At 42.0% G+C, this 16,387-nt stretch overlaps 1 protein-coding gene across 2 annotated transcripts in view; it reads left to right on the plus strand.

The window, feature by feature from the left end:
- The window catches only part of PCSK5 (proprotein convertase subtilisin/kexin type 5), a gene marked incomplete at its 3' end in the record, with an annotated part of 393,680 nt that overhangs the window by 219,339 nt on the left and 157,954 nt on the right, over positions 1-16,387 (plus strand). For both annotated transcript variants that reach the window (XM_080912751.1, XM_080912752.1), the window contains exons 11-12: positions 10,192-10,309; positions 11,220-11,408. In XM_080912751.1, coding sequence (XP_080768877.1) covers positions 10,192-10,309; positions 11,220-11,408 — 307 coding nt within the window. The remainder of the gene's footprint in view (positions 1-10,191; positions 10,310-11,219; positions 11,409-16,387) is intronic.

Consider the following 16,387-nt stretch of genomic DNA (forward strand, 5'->3'; position numbering starts at 1 on the left):
CTATTCTAAAGACTCAATTGTGGGGTCCAGGCTTTCATACATGTTCCTTTAATATGCATGAAAATTAGTTTCTTCTGTAAAATATAAATAACATACCCTGATAATGTGATTGTTAAGATTTTATTAGCTGGCACACAATAAAATACATGTGTAAAATAATATTCCCTTCTCGTTTAGAATTTCATCTCTGTATATATTTTCCTTACTTTTTATTTTATGCATATGGGTGTTTTTTCTGAATGTATGTTTTTTCACTATGTGCATGCCTGGTGCCCTCAAAGGACAGAAAGGTACACCAAATAAATACTCTGGGACTGGAGTTACTGACAGTTGGAGGCCACCATGTAGTAGGGATCGAACCTATGCCTTCTTCAAGAGGAGACAGTGCTCTTAGTTCATCCCAGTATATATTATTTTTAAGAAACATATCTAATGCATAAAATTATTCAACTTTCAACGCAACTCAATGTCCTACATTAGTTTGGTACATTGCAATGACAGGGTTGGCTTTATGTTAGAGGAGTATTATTTTTCTTTGGCTGGCTGGTTGGTTGGTTGGTTAGTTGGTTGGTTGGTTTTATCTCAATTCAGGAAAGCTCTGATTATAGAATTACCACCTTAAGTAATATGTATCTAAAGAAGTAATCATCTAGACTTGAGGTAGGAGAAATAATACACTCATATTCTAATTCATAAAATCTTATTAATGTGTTTAGAGGGAAATAAACAGTATTTAAGGTAGTACACACTAAAAGATATGGGCACTGTACACTGTGCTGGCCACTCTACTGTCTTGTACTTGGGGCTGAGGGAAATGGCACTAGAGAATCATGCTCATATCCAGTGGTGGCAAAGCCTATTTACACAGGCTAACCCTAAAGTGTGTGTGTGTGTGTGTGTGTGTGTGTGTGTGTGTGTGTGTGTGTGTGTGTGTGTATGTGTGTGTGTGTGTGTGTGTGTGTGTGTGTGTGTGTGTAAAACCCCCTTTAAAAATTGTATGTTGTGCTACAGTTTGATAAGGAACTTACTCTAAACATTGATCTTTACCAGTTGTCTGCCTGCTCCCAGTCCTTCACAGGCTCTGCCAGTTGGACCCTGACCCTCTGTTTCAAATGTCACCTTGCTCTTTTTGAAGGAGAAACATGCTATGGTTATGTTTGTGCCATATTCTGTCCTTACACAAGTAGAACTCCCCAATAGTCTGAACAAACTGCCTCACTGCTGATTCCCTCCAGCCCATGGCCACTCCTTGCTCTGGGAACAGGCTCTGTAGATATCCTGCTGAGCATAGTCTTTCTTACATTACTGATCTGTCCAGTCTACCTATCTCTGTGCTTCCTATGATTCAAAGATAGCTTCTGTCACTGATCTTCTCTACCTCCTTTAACCCAGACATTCCTGAGACTCCCTGAAAATAGATCTTTGAGAGCTCTGAAGAGAAGTATCCACCTTAGATCTTTTCTCTCCCCCTCTTCTTGGCCTCCTCCCCAGAAGAAAGAAAGGAATGGGCTGAGAAGTGCAGCCAGGAGGCGATGTAGCTTTCCTACAGGAGGATGAGGAGCCCAGCTTTGTGGGGCTTGAGTTTTTCCAGTGAGTGAGGCTTGGAGTTAAGTGAGCAAAGGATCTGTGAATGGACGTGATGTCGGGTGACTGAGTCTCAGTACTTGCTCTACTGAGTGAAATACTGTGTCAGTGGCTTAACTTTCACACCAGGAAGACAGTCTGGAGACCAGACATGTGGTCAGAACAACTTTCCTTTAGACTTGCGTCATGGGCCCTTGGGGTACATTTTTTTAATTTTCTCATCATTGTCTAGAGATAATTGTATTTTCCTACAAAAAACAAAACTATCATCCAGATATGTCCTAGACTACACTGGATCTCCCCAAACTGACAAAATAGTTTTCCTACCTTTGCTTAAGAAATATTTCAGCACCTTAGAGAAATTATTTGATTATCACAACTGTGTCAGGAATAAATAAATGAGAACTAGACAGAAAACAATGATAATAATTTGGCCTTTGATGCTTTACATATTGAGAACTCCACGAGTTAAAAAAAACAGTAAATATGTATTTCTATATATGCATCTATTATAAACTGTTTATGTGTGTATGTACACACACATGCATAACGTGTAGAGGAGAGGCCAGAATGTTTTCTAAACTCTAACTATTCAGCTTTGTAATGATGAGACCATCTGACTACCTACAGCTGCTAAGCAAGCCCATCCCAAGGGGAGCTTTGAAGTGCAGCCCCAGCAGACAGCCGAGTATCTGGAAACCTTCCCCGTGCAAGCTGTCAGCAGCACTCATGCAGGCTGGCATGTCTGGAGTTGTTACCAGAGCCTGGGACTTCATGAAGAACTAGGGAAAAACAAAAACAAACCGTGTAGCAGAATGAAGGTTCCAGCTGCTCTGTTCCCCACCCCACAGGACTGCACTTTGCACCATGGGGCAGAAGCTTTGGGAACTGTACTTCCTCTTCCCTAAAAATTTCCTGACACTTTCACATGGAGTCTGTGATATAGACCTTGAGGAGATGTCAGAGAAGGGAAGGAGACAAAGAAATACATGGTGATGCTGAGAACATCTGCCCCAGACGCTTAGCTGTGATCCCCCTACATTAGGACCATGAAGAACATCACTTACCATCTTCTTACCCCCAAAACGTACATATGGTATTTCCATATTCTACTGCTCATTTTTGCTTGAAAAGAACATTAATTAGGTGTTGACATTATGCATATACAGCATGGTACCTTAAGATGATACCCCAGACCCTATCTCTTGCCTTTCTCTCCTTCTTGACATTTGGCACTCTTTGATTAATGGGTGCAAGAAGTGCTCCCTATTTGGGGCAGCTCTTCAGAGAATGAAGTTTAGAACACTGAGGATCAAACAGCCTAAATGTGCTAGGACTACACCAGCCACAGGCAGTTCTCTGATCTTTTGTTTTGAATTCTACACACACACACACACACACACACACACAGAGAGAGAGAGAGAGAGAGAGAGACAGAGACAGAGACAGAGACAGAGAGAGAGACAGAGAGAGAGACAGAGAGAGACAGAGAGACAGAGACAGAGACAGAGACAGACAGAGACAGAGAGAAAGAGAGAGAGAGAGCCAGGAATTGAGGTAAATGACTTTATTCTAGTCTTCCTTATAGGTAAATTGATTGATGGTAGGTGACATCCAACAGGCATGGGCAACATCCATTTTTCTCATGGTGTGGTCCTCCCCACTGTTCCCTGTGGTATTTCCACTTCCCTCTTCTTCTGCTGTCCACTATTTTACAAGCTACTGATTTTGGTGGTTCTTGTAGAAGGTTCTGGTGTCATCACTGAGCTGAAGAACATCTTGTCTACCTCATGGGTTATTTACTCAGGAGGTTCAGTCGTGGACATCTAACTAAATGTCCATAACTAACTAAAGCCTATGCATCCTTCAGAGCATCAGAGGATGCTTTCTCTTTAGTTTACCTCGTGACTATATGTGATTGGTGTATATGTATGTGTATATGTACATGCATATGTATATATGTTGATGCTATATTGGAAGAGTTTACTACATACTGTGGCAGCTTTCTTTACAACTGTTGTGTTTTTGAATGATTTCTTACTCTTTGTAAATGCTTTTATATTTGCAGTAAGTGTACACTTTTATGCTTTTGATTGTTTTTCATTATATATTAGCATTATTACCTCACTTCACAGTTTGCTGAGAACACAACTAATTTTCTGGTTTGGGAAGGGTCTTCTTGTTCGGGATAATATTAAATAAACAGTAGATTTCCATATCTCATCTAAGCGATTTGATAACTAATTAGGCCAATTATTAGCTTATGCAGGCTAAGTATGCCTTATACTTGGGACCAGAAGTGTTTTGGACTTGGAGATACTTGCATATACATAATGCAGTCTCATAAGGAAAAGGCCCAAACAATTACAAACAAGTAATTTTTTTATGCTTTCTGGAAACCTTATGTGTGACTTAAATGTAATGATATATAACATCATAATGCCCCTGCATTTTGACTGCAACTTATTGTAGAAGGCCAGATTTGTAATTTTCTATCAACCCCATGTCATTTCTACAGAAGTTCAGATTTTCTGGAACTGAACTTCAGATCTGGGATTTTTAGGTTAAGTACATTCATTTTGTATTAATGAAATGCAGTGAAGCCAACACTTCCAAATAGTCAAGTACTTGAACCCATGCGTCAGCATGTTCTATACCTTAGTGACTGTGCTCAGCACAATGAGCACAACCTAGGTCCAGGCTGCCAAGTGATAGAGAGTGAGAGATGAGAGCTCTGTATACTCCACAGTCACCAGCAGCTCTTGGTCTGCCCAAGATGACATTTCCCAGGACACTGAACTTTTGATTTTCAAGTCAAGCTAGAAGCCAGGCATGGTGGTTCATGTCTTGAATCACAACACTTTGGAAGCTGAGTCAGAGAAGCAAGTTGTCTGAGTTCAAGGCTACCCTGGTCTGTAGAGCAAGTTCAGGAACAGCCAGGGATACACAGAGAAACCCTATCTCAAAATGAAATAGGATGAAGAGGAGGAGAAGGAGGGAGGGAGAAATAGAGAGAGACAGACAGACAGAGAGGCAGAGAGAGGGTGGGTCAAGATAATCTTGAGCCAAACTGGACACTTAATTCCTTTGTACCCCTATTTGGAGAGAGTTCTATCAGACTAAACTGGAAGATGACAGCTTGGCCCTCCTGTTCGAATCCAAAGGCTCTTATGGAGCGATGCTACCCACTCTCTTTGCAAGATCCTGCAGACACAGGCCAACTCTCATATTTCTCCAGGCTCCTTACAGAACCCCATGTGTTGAATGCTTGCTGTGGTTTTGGCACTCGAAAGCACAGAGCATTTTGCACATCTGACAGCTGGTAGCAGAAAGGCTCTCGATCCCTTCAAGAAGCTCAAAAACCTACAAAAAAATGTTTGTCCTTAAAAACAATAGCTGTACCTCTTGTGTCCAGAAACTTTATTTCCTTTTCCTCACTGATGAACTTCCTAGCTTTCTTTAAAACCTGCTTTTGTAGACCACTAGCTAAAGCCATTGCTTAAATTAACAGTATCAGCTTTCAAATCACATGGTTACTTACGTGCGTGCTCAGTGATTAGCTTCTCTCAGCACTTCTGGTCTCATCAGGAAATGGAAATACACCTGCCAGAGAATATTATCAATCTCCCTGCCTTCTCTTGTCTGGCTGGCTGTTTCAACTCAGTAAGCTTTTAGATAACACTGAATTAAAGCTCATCATGCTTCCAGACCTAGACAATGCCACTTTCTGCAAGCTGAGCTGCTTGTGAGAGACCTTTTTATGAATTCCCCTTCACAAACCCATCACTAACTTACACATACAAAGGCATAAATGGGCACACAGTCCAAAGACACACATTCAAGTGCTGCGCAACATTCAGCTTCACCTTTCCAATATAGTGAGCAGAGCTGACCCTTCCTTATACTACTGACAAAATTGAATTTTTTTTCTGAAATACACTCAGGCAGCTTTGCTTCAAGATCATTAAGGACTTTTAGACACATGCCTTGTTCCCTTGATATCCTTATAATAGTTGACTTTTGAATATTAACTATTGTTGATTCGGAAGCTCACTCTGCTCACAGGCATGGAAGTTTCTGGCTGAGACCGCTAATCGTGTTAATAATAATACTCTGCTTACGAAAGTTTTGTCTTTTGCACAGAATGAGTTCTACTTGATCTTGTGACATATTCAGGCTTCTGTTTTGTTCAAAGTCTGGCATGAGGTACATAACAAATAAGTATCCTTTAGCAATCGAGGAGCCTTGGTAGAGCCAGATGTTTACACAATGCATTTGTCACCACGGCACATGTGCAGACTGTGTGCCCTGACTCTTAAGGAAATTTCAAAACTTATTGATGACTTCACACAGGTTAAAGGGGGAAACAAAGTCCTTTATTCCCATTATAGTTTAAACTTAACCTGACTGGCGAGTTCATAACTTTACATCTGTTCTAGTCCTTCATCCCATAAATATATGTGTAAACCAGACACCCTGTAGCTGCTGAAGAAATTGCACCCTGTGTTCTGTTGCTCATCAATGGGGTAGGGCAGACAAGTAAAGACATTATTCACATATTGTTTTTTAAAAATCAGCATTTCTGAATTTGAGGTGATTTTGAGTGTTAAACGTTGACATAATATTTTATAAATCATTATAGTTTCCAAGCTGCTTCGGGTTATTCCCCTCCTGACATCATATTTTTAAACAGCATATCTATCCAATACATTCACTGTCTAATTATTTCCTCATCGGTAGTTGTCCAAAAAACAAAGAAAGGCTACTCAAGCCGCACAGAGTTGATGTATTGCCAACAGGAAAAATTCACAGATAAAAAACATAACATATATTTGTTCACTTGTATATTGCTTTCTAAGAGAATTCTGAGTATATCAAAATATTGAAAATCTCTATTACTGACTCAACCACTTCCATTGGTTCATTCCAGTTTCCACACTGATTGACACTAGTCTAATTTTTTTATTATTATTTTTCTATTGAGCTCCTCAGCCTCTTTTATTACACCTATCTTCAGTGCTTCGTGAACAGACCAGGTCCCCAGAAGGTAGGAATGGAATTGGAAGAGGAAACAAACTTATAGACTTCATAATGACTCAAGGTGCTTTTCTGCTTAACCCAAGAGGCTGCCTAACATGCATGAAGTCTAGGTGGTATTTGATGACCCTTGTCAGTGTACGCTCTAGTGGGTGTTAGCTGGACAGGTTTGGGGCAGGGTCATACCGACGAGCATGGTAAATGTAGCTGAACTAGATTAAGGTGCTCTCAGATAGAACTGTCCAGAGGTTGAAGTGACCTTCCAGAGCCATTGCTCTCCCCCACATCCTCCCCTTCAGACCCTCTACATGCTAATCAAATCTCCAGGCTTATTACTGAACAGAAATAACATGATAGGTTGTGCTAATTTAGAAATATAGTAAATACCCGGCAGGGGTAGAAAACTTATCATAACACTTTCCCCAGGGAAAGGAAATACTTTAGATTAGCTGTAACAAAAGGATATTGGGCATGAGAACAATGGTTAAATAAGGGGAGGGGTGTCACAAAAGATATCCATCACTTTATTTCCTTAAACTTGACATTTTTTTCATATGTTATATTTTTTTAATTTTGTTTTGTTTTGGATTTTTTTATTTCTTTTATATTTTACAGTCCAGTCGTTATTCCCTCCTGCTCTGCGCTCATCCCATATCTCCTCCCCCTGTCTCCAAGAGGATGTCCCCATCTCCCACTCCCACCCTCCCCCCTTCAGATATTACCCCAGCCCCCCCGACACACACCACTGGGTTCTCAAGTCCCTGAAGGCACATCTTTTCTCACTGAAGCTTGAGCTTTTCAAAATAATCTTGTTGATGAGCATGTAATAGTAGTTGTCTGTATTTATGAGAAGAGTGTAGTGTTTAAGTACATGCATATAGTATGAACTAAACCAGGGTAATTTAGATTTTCCTATCCCATTATCATCTCTAGCCTTGGAGAGCCAGCCCGCCCCTTATAAAACAGAGAGTTAGTATAAACCGTAGCTTCTGACCATGGACTATAGAAGACTAGAAAGAAACTCTCCTGTTAGCCCTTTACACCCATTTCCCACCCTCCCTGCCTTCAGTCTTCACACGTGTTTCCATTTGCTATCTCTTAATCATTTCAATAACTGTATATAACATTGTCAAACTGAAACAAAGTATGATTCTTAGGAATTACCCATTTGGTTGAGGTTACTAATGACTTTGTTTGTTTCCTTGGTATGCTTAAAATATATTTTCTTGGTATGCATTCTTTTTAATGAAGAAAAACATTTCAAGAAATAAATTCATAAATAATAAAAGTTACATATATATATGTATATATATATACACACATATATATACATATATATAAAAAAACATCCCTACATATTTTATTGCCATGGCAAAGTAGACTTATTTTTATATTATTTAATATGGTCTGTCTGGCTTAGAACCTGATTACAAAATAGTATGTAGGTTTTTTCACCTGGGAAGTCGTATGATAATACTCAGTGAGCCACGGCAGGTCACATCATAATATCCTAAAACATGAAAATTGTTGATAAAATATTTTACTTTGTCTTAGGTGTCAAACCCAGGACAAGTGGCTGAGGTGCCTATTTACCATATCAAAGTGGATCTTGCCCCTGCCATGTTCTCCCAGCATCCCTAGGTCTCTATCTCTTATAGGGCCGTCTGGCTGGCATGCCCCCAACTCACTCTCCAGCCCAGGTTCGGGCTGGACTGCTCTTCCTCCAAATTCACATCACTATATAATCCAACCATTTTGGTAACCTGGTCTGTTTGTCTGTTGTCTGGGCCAGTCTTGGGGCCAGTCTCTTAGCCCAGGCCACTCCTCTTAGTTGGCAGCTGCTCCCCCATCCCCCTACCTGACCTTGCCTCACATGGCTCAGCCTCAGGTTCACTCTGGTTTCTCACAGATGTCTCTGCCTCTGGTTATGTTCTCCTTTTTGTCCATAGTAAACCTTCTCCTCCATCATACCTAAGAACAATCATGTCCTTTCTGCCTTTATTTCTTGTTTTCATTCACCTTGTCTGCTCTGTATCATATGATTATCAAACAGCATAAATCAAACTATCACTGAGTTTGGATATAAAAGAGCATTAAATCACTTCATCCATTAAATATTTTTATAATAAAAAACAAGGACACATAATAACTGATGGGTTAATTGTCAGTTATCAGTGATATAACTTCAAAGCAGTCTGTATTGCACAGTGCCTGTCATAACAGAGACCCCAATGTATGGAGGATGGGCAAAGCGATCAGGGGACAGAGAATGGACAGAGGGATGAGCAGAAAGGCAGATGAGTTCACGGGTTATAGGACTACAAAGGAGACTGCTAGACGATGTTGGTTGAACTTCACTGAAACTCTTGACTTTTTATTGATCCCAGAACACTTCAGGAAGTAGAAGAGTCAGCTAGGTGTTTGGCGGTGCAGAGTAGACAGAGTTTGTCCTATGCAAAAGATGAATAAGAAAAATTAGACCAAAGGCTTTATTTAGGAAAAGTCAGTGAGGTGTTCAGCAGACACTGGAACAGAGGGGCTTCTGTAGAGCAAAGGCTCAATGAGGAAGTCACTTCAGCATGGTATCCTAAAGAATTATGAATTAAGCAACACACAGACATGGACAGGTATGGGAAATTATTCATAAAATAGTTAATGCTGCAACAATAAAAACATTTAGAAAAAAATCAGAAGTTTAACTTTGTGTTGGTGATAAAGATATTACTGTAGTTTAAATCAAAACGGAGATTTTACGTATTCCACAGGGATTTTAAAGTATTTTTAGAAGGAACTCAACATGTAGATTCTACTGCACCATCAGTGAAATAATTCTTTCTATCTGACATTTCCAAGACAATTACATCAAATTCATTTCTAGACATCTTAGATCAAATCGTATTCTACCTGGAAACTAATAGATTCTAAGACAAGAAGCTGACATAAAACTCTAAAAAACCTCCAAATATTTTATGCGTATAATTTACTGAATATTATATGCTAAAAGAAAGGTAATAATTTATGCCTTTGGGGGTATTTAACCTAATTACTAGATATGTCAGAAAATTGATATCTCTTACCTGTAAATTCTACCTATATTGAGAAATTGTATGTGGTATTATTTTTTAAAGTTTTTAGTAATTTTATCTTTAAAATCAATTATGTCTTTATTTTTAATACAAATGGATCCAAAATAGTGTGAGGTTAGAATCTAGCTTGGCCACTGAGTCACTGATTAAAGAAGCATCTCTTTGTACCTTGGTTTCTTCATCCATGAGAGATGACAGTAATCACACTAGCATCTTTGGATTGTCAGACGATGTAGACTGGTTTCTAACATGTGAGAACAATTCATAAATAATTGTCATATTGATAGTAATATTGAAGAATCAATGAATGATGAATACTGATCTTCCCATAATTATTTCTTTTGCTTCTCAAGTCTTACTGGACAGGTGGTCAGGGTCCCCTCGGTTATGATTGGAGTCTCTGTTGAATGGCACAGTGAGTTGGTATGCGTAGCAAAGGTAGATCGTGTCATAGTAAAGATGACCTACCTCTTGCCTTCCACAGTGAGCCATCTCTATGGATTTGGACTGATGGATGCGGAAGCCATGGTGATGGAGGCAGAGAAGTGGACAACGGTTCCTCAGCAGCACGTGTGTGTGGAAAGCACGGACCGACAAATCAAGTAATGCTTGCTGCCAGCCGCAGCCTGACAAGCCCCAATACGAGGCCAGCAAAACTGCAACAAAACATGGAAGCTAGATGCATCTCTCTGATGCTTCTTTCTAGTGTAGTTATAAACTTGGGATAGAATGTCACACCCAAAGGTCTTTCAAAGGGAAGCATCTCTTCCAGGGGAAGCCCTGTACTCGTGGGCTATTCTACATTTCCCACTTGTCAATATCCTTCCTTGTTGAATGCTCCAGATCTTTATGTTCCTCGAACTTACCCACATACTGAGAATGTCTCTGAAGAGTCTGGTGAAATATATAGCAAATGTGTTTGCTGATCCCTGGGAATCATGAGACCTGTTCTCCAGTGTTAGCTGTATACACTCGGAGGCTGTATTTGCAATGTTTGCCCAGCAGTATGTGAAGTTGCTCCCAGGTGCTTCATCCAAAGAACAGCATTCACCTCAGGGGCCTTTCTAGAGTTCTTAGCTTTCTTCTCAGAAACCTCTCTGCCTGGAAAACTTTATTTATGGTTTGTGATGAATGTAAAGCCATATAATTCTGGAGGAAATGCGTTAGTAAGCAAAAAGAAGATAGGATAAAGTTGTGGGTTGGTTTTGTTTTAAAAATTTCTCCATATATCTCTTTGATGGTGCAGAGTGAGAAAGCAAAAATAAAGGGTAAGGGAAATTAATCATTATTTATTTACCTAGCACTTATTACAAATAAAAAGCCCTCCCCCTCCCCATCTCCTCTCACTTGCATCTTTCCCTTTAAATGAGCCAGTCATTTGAGTGTCTGGAACTGTTGTCTCCTAACATCCAGTAGCTGCTGCTGCCAGCGTCTTATACGTTCATTTCAAGCCCGGAGGCCCACTGATTTCTGCCATGTCTTTTGTTCAAACCCCGCACTCTCTCCTGCCAGGACAATTCGTCCAAACAGTGCAGTGCGCTCCATCTACAAAGCCTCAGGATGCTCGGACAATCCCAATCATCACGTCAATTACCTGGAGCATGTTGTTGTTCGGATTACCATCACCCACCCACGGAGGGGAGACCTGGCCATCTACCTGACCTCGCCCTCAGGAACAAGATCCCAGCTTTTGGCCAACAGGTACAGTGAGGACCTCTCCCCTATCAGGGTGGGAACCACAGCTATACTTGTTATTCATCAAGGTAGATAGAAATAATGGCTCTTTATCCCTATCCTGGGAACCAACGGAGTCGCCCTTGGATGCTGTACTTTGTTAGCATCTAAGTGAGGTGAGAAGCTGGCAGACATGGGAGGGTGACACTGTCTACTTGGGTACTAACAAGGTTCTGTAGAAAGGTTGAAGGGCAGTTGTTCTTTATTCTAAAAAGAAATTGCAGAGCACTCTGGGAAAGAGACAGTGGGAACACTGTGGATGGGAAGGAGTGAGAACATAGCCTCTGAAATCTTCATGTTCATTCCATTTCTGTGCTGGGACTTTCTATGTTCTCCTAAATGGGCTAGGGTGGGAGTGGGGGAGGGGGAGAGGTTGTGCAGAGGAACTTAATACTTTAACAGTGAATTGAAGTTTTGCCAGAACAGGTACGTAGACGAAAGGGATGTGAGGATGCCACTTTGTCAGACCCTCAGGCACTCCATTGTCACCTTGTCCCTGCTGTACAAAAGGGTCTCAGCTGCTGCCCACAAGCTAATTGCCCTACCTGCTTCTTCCCTACAAACAATGCATGATTAATGGAGGTCTCAATAGCAGTTACAAAGCCAGAGGGCTTGCTTGCTTCTCTCTCTCTCTCTCTCTCTCTCTCTCTCTCTCTCTCTCTCTCTCTCTCTCTCTCTCTCTCTCTCTCTCATTATTCATCTGAGTTTAAATTGAAGGAGTATCCTGGTGAGATGTTATGAAACTCAAAGTCAGGCTTTACATATGCATGCCTCTATGTCCTGAGTTCACCCCTCCCCTGCAGAAAGCTGACTTTGCTGCTGCTGCTGCTGCTGCTGCTACTTGGTAGGAAAACCCCTCTCCTAGGTTTTCACTGCACTTTACCATCTATTATTGACATCCCACTGAAGGACTTCAGCAAGAAAACCCGCCAGCTGACAGCTACGGATGCCATCACAGGCATCTGGTGGCCTCCAGGGTCACTGGCTTCAGGGCACACACATGTTCGTCTACAGCCCACATCTGCTTTGCTGTTTGCAAAGGGCTGAGTGCAAGAACACTCCAGAGCTTGTATTCTTGACCTGCACTTAGGTTTACCTCAGCCTCCCCCACTCAGGACTGCAGCAGTGTCTTAACCTGGAGCATCTTAAGGGACTGTTCGCTGCATCTCCTTCTGAGTCTGAAGATATGTACCATCAGAAAGCAGTAGCAAGGCTAGAAAGAGTTGGAGTCATAGAGAAATGCCAAAGATGTGATGAGATGCAATAGTCTACAGCTCCCCCATAACATTTTCTTCTGTGTATCTGGCCCTTTAAACGTGCAAGGGCTGCATAGCTGGACCTGGTCCCAAAGCCACACACACAGCGCCTCCACCATTCTTGTACTTGACACCGGGAGTATCCCTCCTACCTAGGCAGCTAGAGAAACATGGTTTCTTCTGGCATTCTTTTCCTCTGACACGGTCCAAGTGCTCCATTTTATTACAGGAAACCAGCGTTCAATATCTCTTAGTTTCTGACTCAGTGGCAGGGAGGCCTTGTGACTGCCAGCGTGGCTCTAAGTCAACACTCAGTCCTGGTTTAGAAATCAAAGAGCTGAGAGGTGAAGACAGGACAGGACACAAGACACAAAGAAGGGTAGAGGGGAATGAAGAAAAGCCCTGGTGTCCTTCGTGTTAGTCTCCAGGACAGTTCTTTGTGTTGAGGAACAGATGACTATGGGAGGATTTAGAAGGAGTCTGTGTGCCCAACACTATTCCTAAGAGCAGTGAACAGTTTCTGTTCCCAACATTCAGCCTGGGTCTTGAAGAGTGAAGACTTTGAGTATGGTGGTGCCTGCCTGTAATGCCAGCTCTAACAAGGCTAGAACCAGAGGACTGTGAGTTCAAAGCCAACCTGAGCTACATAGCACAAACCTGTCTCGGGAAGAAAGAAAGAAAGAAAGAAAGAAAGAAAGAAAGAAAGAAAGAAAGAAAGAAAGAAAGAAAGAAAGAAAGAAAAAAGAAAGAAACAAAGAAACAAAGAAAGAAAGAAAGGAGGGAAGGAAGGAAAGAAGACAGAAATACAGAAAGGAGATAAAGATAGAAACAACATAGAAATTTCCAAAGAAGAGGATTTTACCAAAGATCGAACTTAAAAAAAAAAAAAAAAAAAAAAAAAGGAATTAAACTTTTAAAGCAATGTTTCTCTAGCAACACTGTTAGAATTCACCTCTGGTGGCAGAGGTGGTATCTGTTCTCACTCTGTCTGTCTGCTTACTGCTAGAAAAAAGATAAAGAGAGTAGACAGGATGTGTTCTCTGGAGGTGTGGTGTGGTGTGAAGGAAAGGGGGATGCCTCTGGTGGACCCATGGTGAGGCATCCCTCCCCCCTGAGGTACCAGCCACAGGACAGTATAGTATAGAATAGAGTTTATTCAGGGCATAGGGAGGGGAGTTAAGAGGGTAGTAGGGGCAGAGAGAGAGAAGAGTAGAGAAATAGGAGCCAGCCATTAGCACTTGGGAAGAGAAGGGAAAGGGAATGGGGAAAGGAGGAACAAAGGGGATAAGGGCAAGAGAAAAGAGCAAGAAAGGAGCAAGAGAACAAGAGCAAGAAAGTGAGGAGAGGGCAAGCAGCTCCTTTTATAGTGCCAGGTAACTGTGGGGCGGAACATATGGTCTTTTATGGGAGTAGTGAAGTCACTTGCTCTCAAGTGTGGATGGGTGGGTAGGAGTCTTAACCAGTGTATCCTGGGAATGCTTGGCTGCTTCCATGGCAATGGATTCAAGCCAGTTCCCTGTCACCTGTGGAGGCATCATCACTGGGGGTATATGCCAGCACTTACTAGCCTGGTTACCACTGTAGAAAGCTCCCCATAGGCGTTTTAAGTCTTGTTTGGTTTGGTTTGGTTTGGTTTGGTTTGGTTTGGTTTGGTTTGGTTTGGTTTGGTTTGGTTTGGTCTGGCTTTTGAGACAGAGCCTCATTGTGTAGCCTAGCTGACCTGGAAGGTGCTGTGTAAAGTAGACGGCCTCGAACTCACAGATCCACCTGCCTCTGCCTGCTGAGTGCTGAGATTAAAGACATGCCCCAAGGCTTTGAAGCAATCTGTCTACCTAGGTTTTACTCAACGCCCACCACAGAAGCAAGAGGTATAGCTCCGCTTAGATCCAGGCTGTTGTCACATGCCACCTCCCCCAGGCTCTCATTTTCCTTGACATTTCTCAGGGGAATGTTTTTACAATTGTTTGCTCATTGACCACTGCAGTTCCTGGACAGTCCGGTTTCTACAAAGTGCTGTACATGGCAGTTGCATCTCTGTGGGCCGTCTGGAGCCCCTCAGTGGGTCCCTGTCCCCACTGACGGACAGCTCCTGTGGAGAACAGCTGTTGGGAGGAGAGTGGTTTACCCAAGCAGGCTGCAGGTGCTACGTGCTGGAGAGCACTCAGCAGCATTCAGAACTCTGGGCCAGTTTGAGCTTTGTGCCCCATTAGCCTAGAAAGCTGGCTTCCCTGGCAAGCCACTGTGGTGATTTAGTGGGTTGGAGCTACGGGTCACCAGAACTGTTCTGGGGTGAACAAATGGCTGTTCCTTGTCCTATTTCTTCTTCCTCAGCCCTCCCTGCCTCTTAGCCAGTATTCCCTGAGTATCCAGAAGCTGAACTGATTTCAGAGCTCATGGCTTGCTCCAGGGAGAATTTGGAGGTCAGACAGGTCAGGGGAGAGCTCCTGGGTCTGGAGTCCTTTGGAAACTCTTAGATGAGAGAACTTTCAAACACTGTGTACAAAGTTTCCAAACCAAACTTTGTCTCACCAAATTCTTCCATTGGCTATACTTGTTAGCATTATGAACAGCTCCTGTCCACCCCACCCCACCGCACCCCATCCCCGATCTCACTTCCTTTTAGACTTAGCTTAATTGTCTTGGCTCTCTGTTCCAGGGCTTGGCCTCAGAATGAAAGCTGAAACTTTGCCTCCCTTCTTAAATTTGATTATGGAAACCTATTTCTGCTTCTGATTACAGTCTCAAGTAGAGAGAAGTTATACTTTGTAGTCTGCAAAACCCAATAATTGTGTAAAATGTAGCAATTATGCCTCAGTTGTGTTTGTCACTGCCGTCCCTAAATGTTCAATGGAAAGCTATTGACAGTGCTCGACATCGTAGACTATTAATGTTTCTGTGGCTTACAGGAAGAGCACTGCATGTGCAAGGAGCCTGCTGCCGCCACTGAGAACAAGCCTTTAGGTTTACACAGCACTGGCGTTCTCTTGACTTTGCGGATGTCTGTGTTTGAATCTAGAGAAGGGAATTTCTTCATGAAATAGGTGTAATACCAACCGCCTCACACAAGCTTGGTGCAAGTATTGAAGAAGCTGATGTACTGTAAACCCTTACCTCGGGGCCTGGCATGGAAGCATTTAGCTAGTGGTACCCTGCTTACACAGTGCCTCTCAAAACCATCAGCCAGGAGCTTTATCAAACACAGATGCCCAAGCCCTGATCACCCACCCGTTCTTACTCCATAGTTCTGGGGTGAGGTCTAAGAAGCCCCATTTCTAGTAAACTAGCTGAGATTAGAGCTGCCTACCCAGAAACCACACCTCAACCTCAATTTAAAAGATCACCCAGATTTTCTTGGTTTTTGTATTACAAAATATCTTATATGTGGTATTGTCCCGGATGCTGTGCAAGTAACTTACAAAGATGTTTATAATGCAAAACAGAGTCCTGCACAAAAGCCATACACTCCATAATGAAGAAAGTCTTTTGCAAGAGGATTACAAACCTCGATGCCTTTGGAAGCTAATGAAAGGCTCCTTAAAATGCTTGTTCAAACTTTACATTTAAGGGATTAAAAAATTTTTTTACATAGTCTAAACCTCTCTAGCACTGATACCAAAACATTTCTTTTTAAAAGAATCGTGTGTGTGTGTGTGTGTGTGTGTGTGTGTGTGTGTGTGTGTGTGCATGTGC

The sequence above is a fragment of the Micromys minutus genome, assembly GCF_963924665.1.
Source record: "Micromys minutus genome assembly, chromosome: 2".
NCBI classification, from domain to species: domain Eukaryota; kingdom Metazoa; phylum Chordata; class Mammalia; order Rodentia; family Muridae; genus Micromys; species Micromys minutus.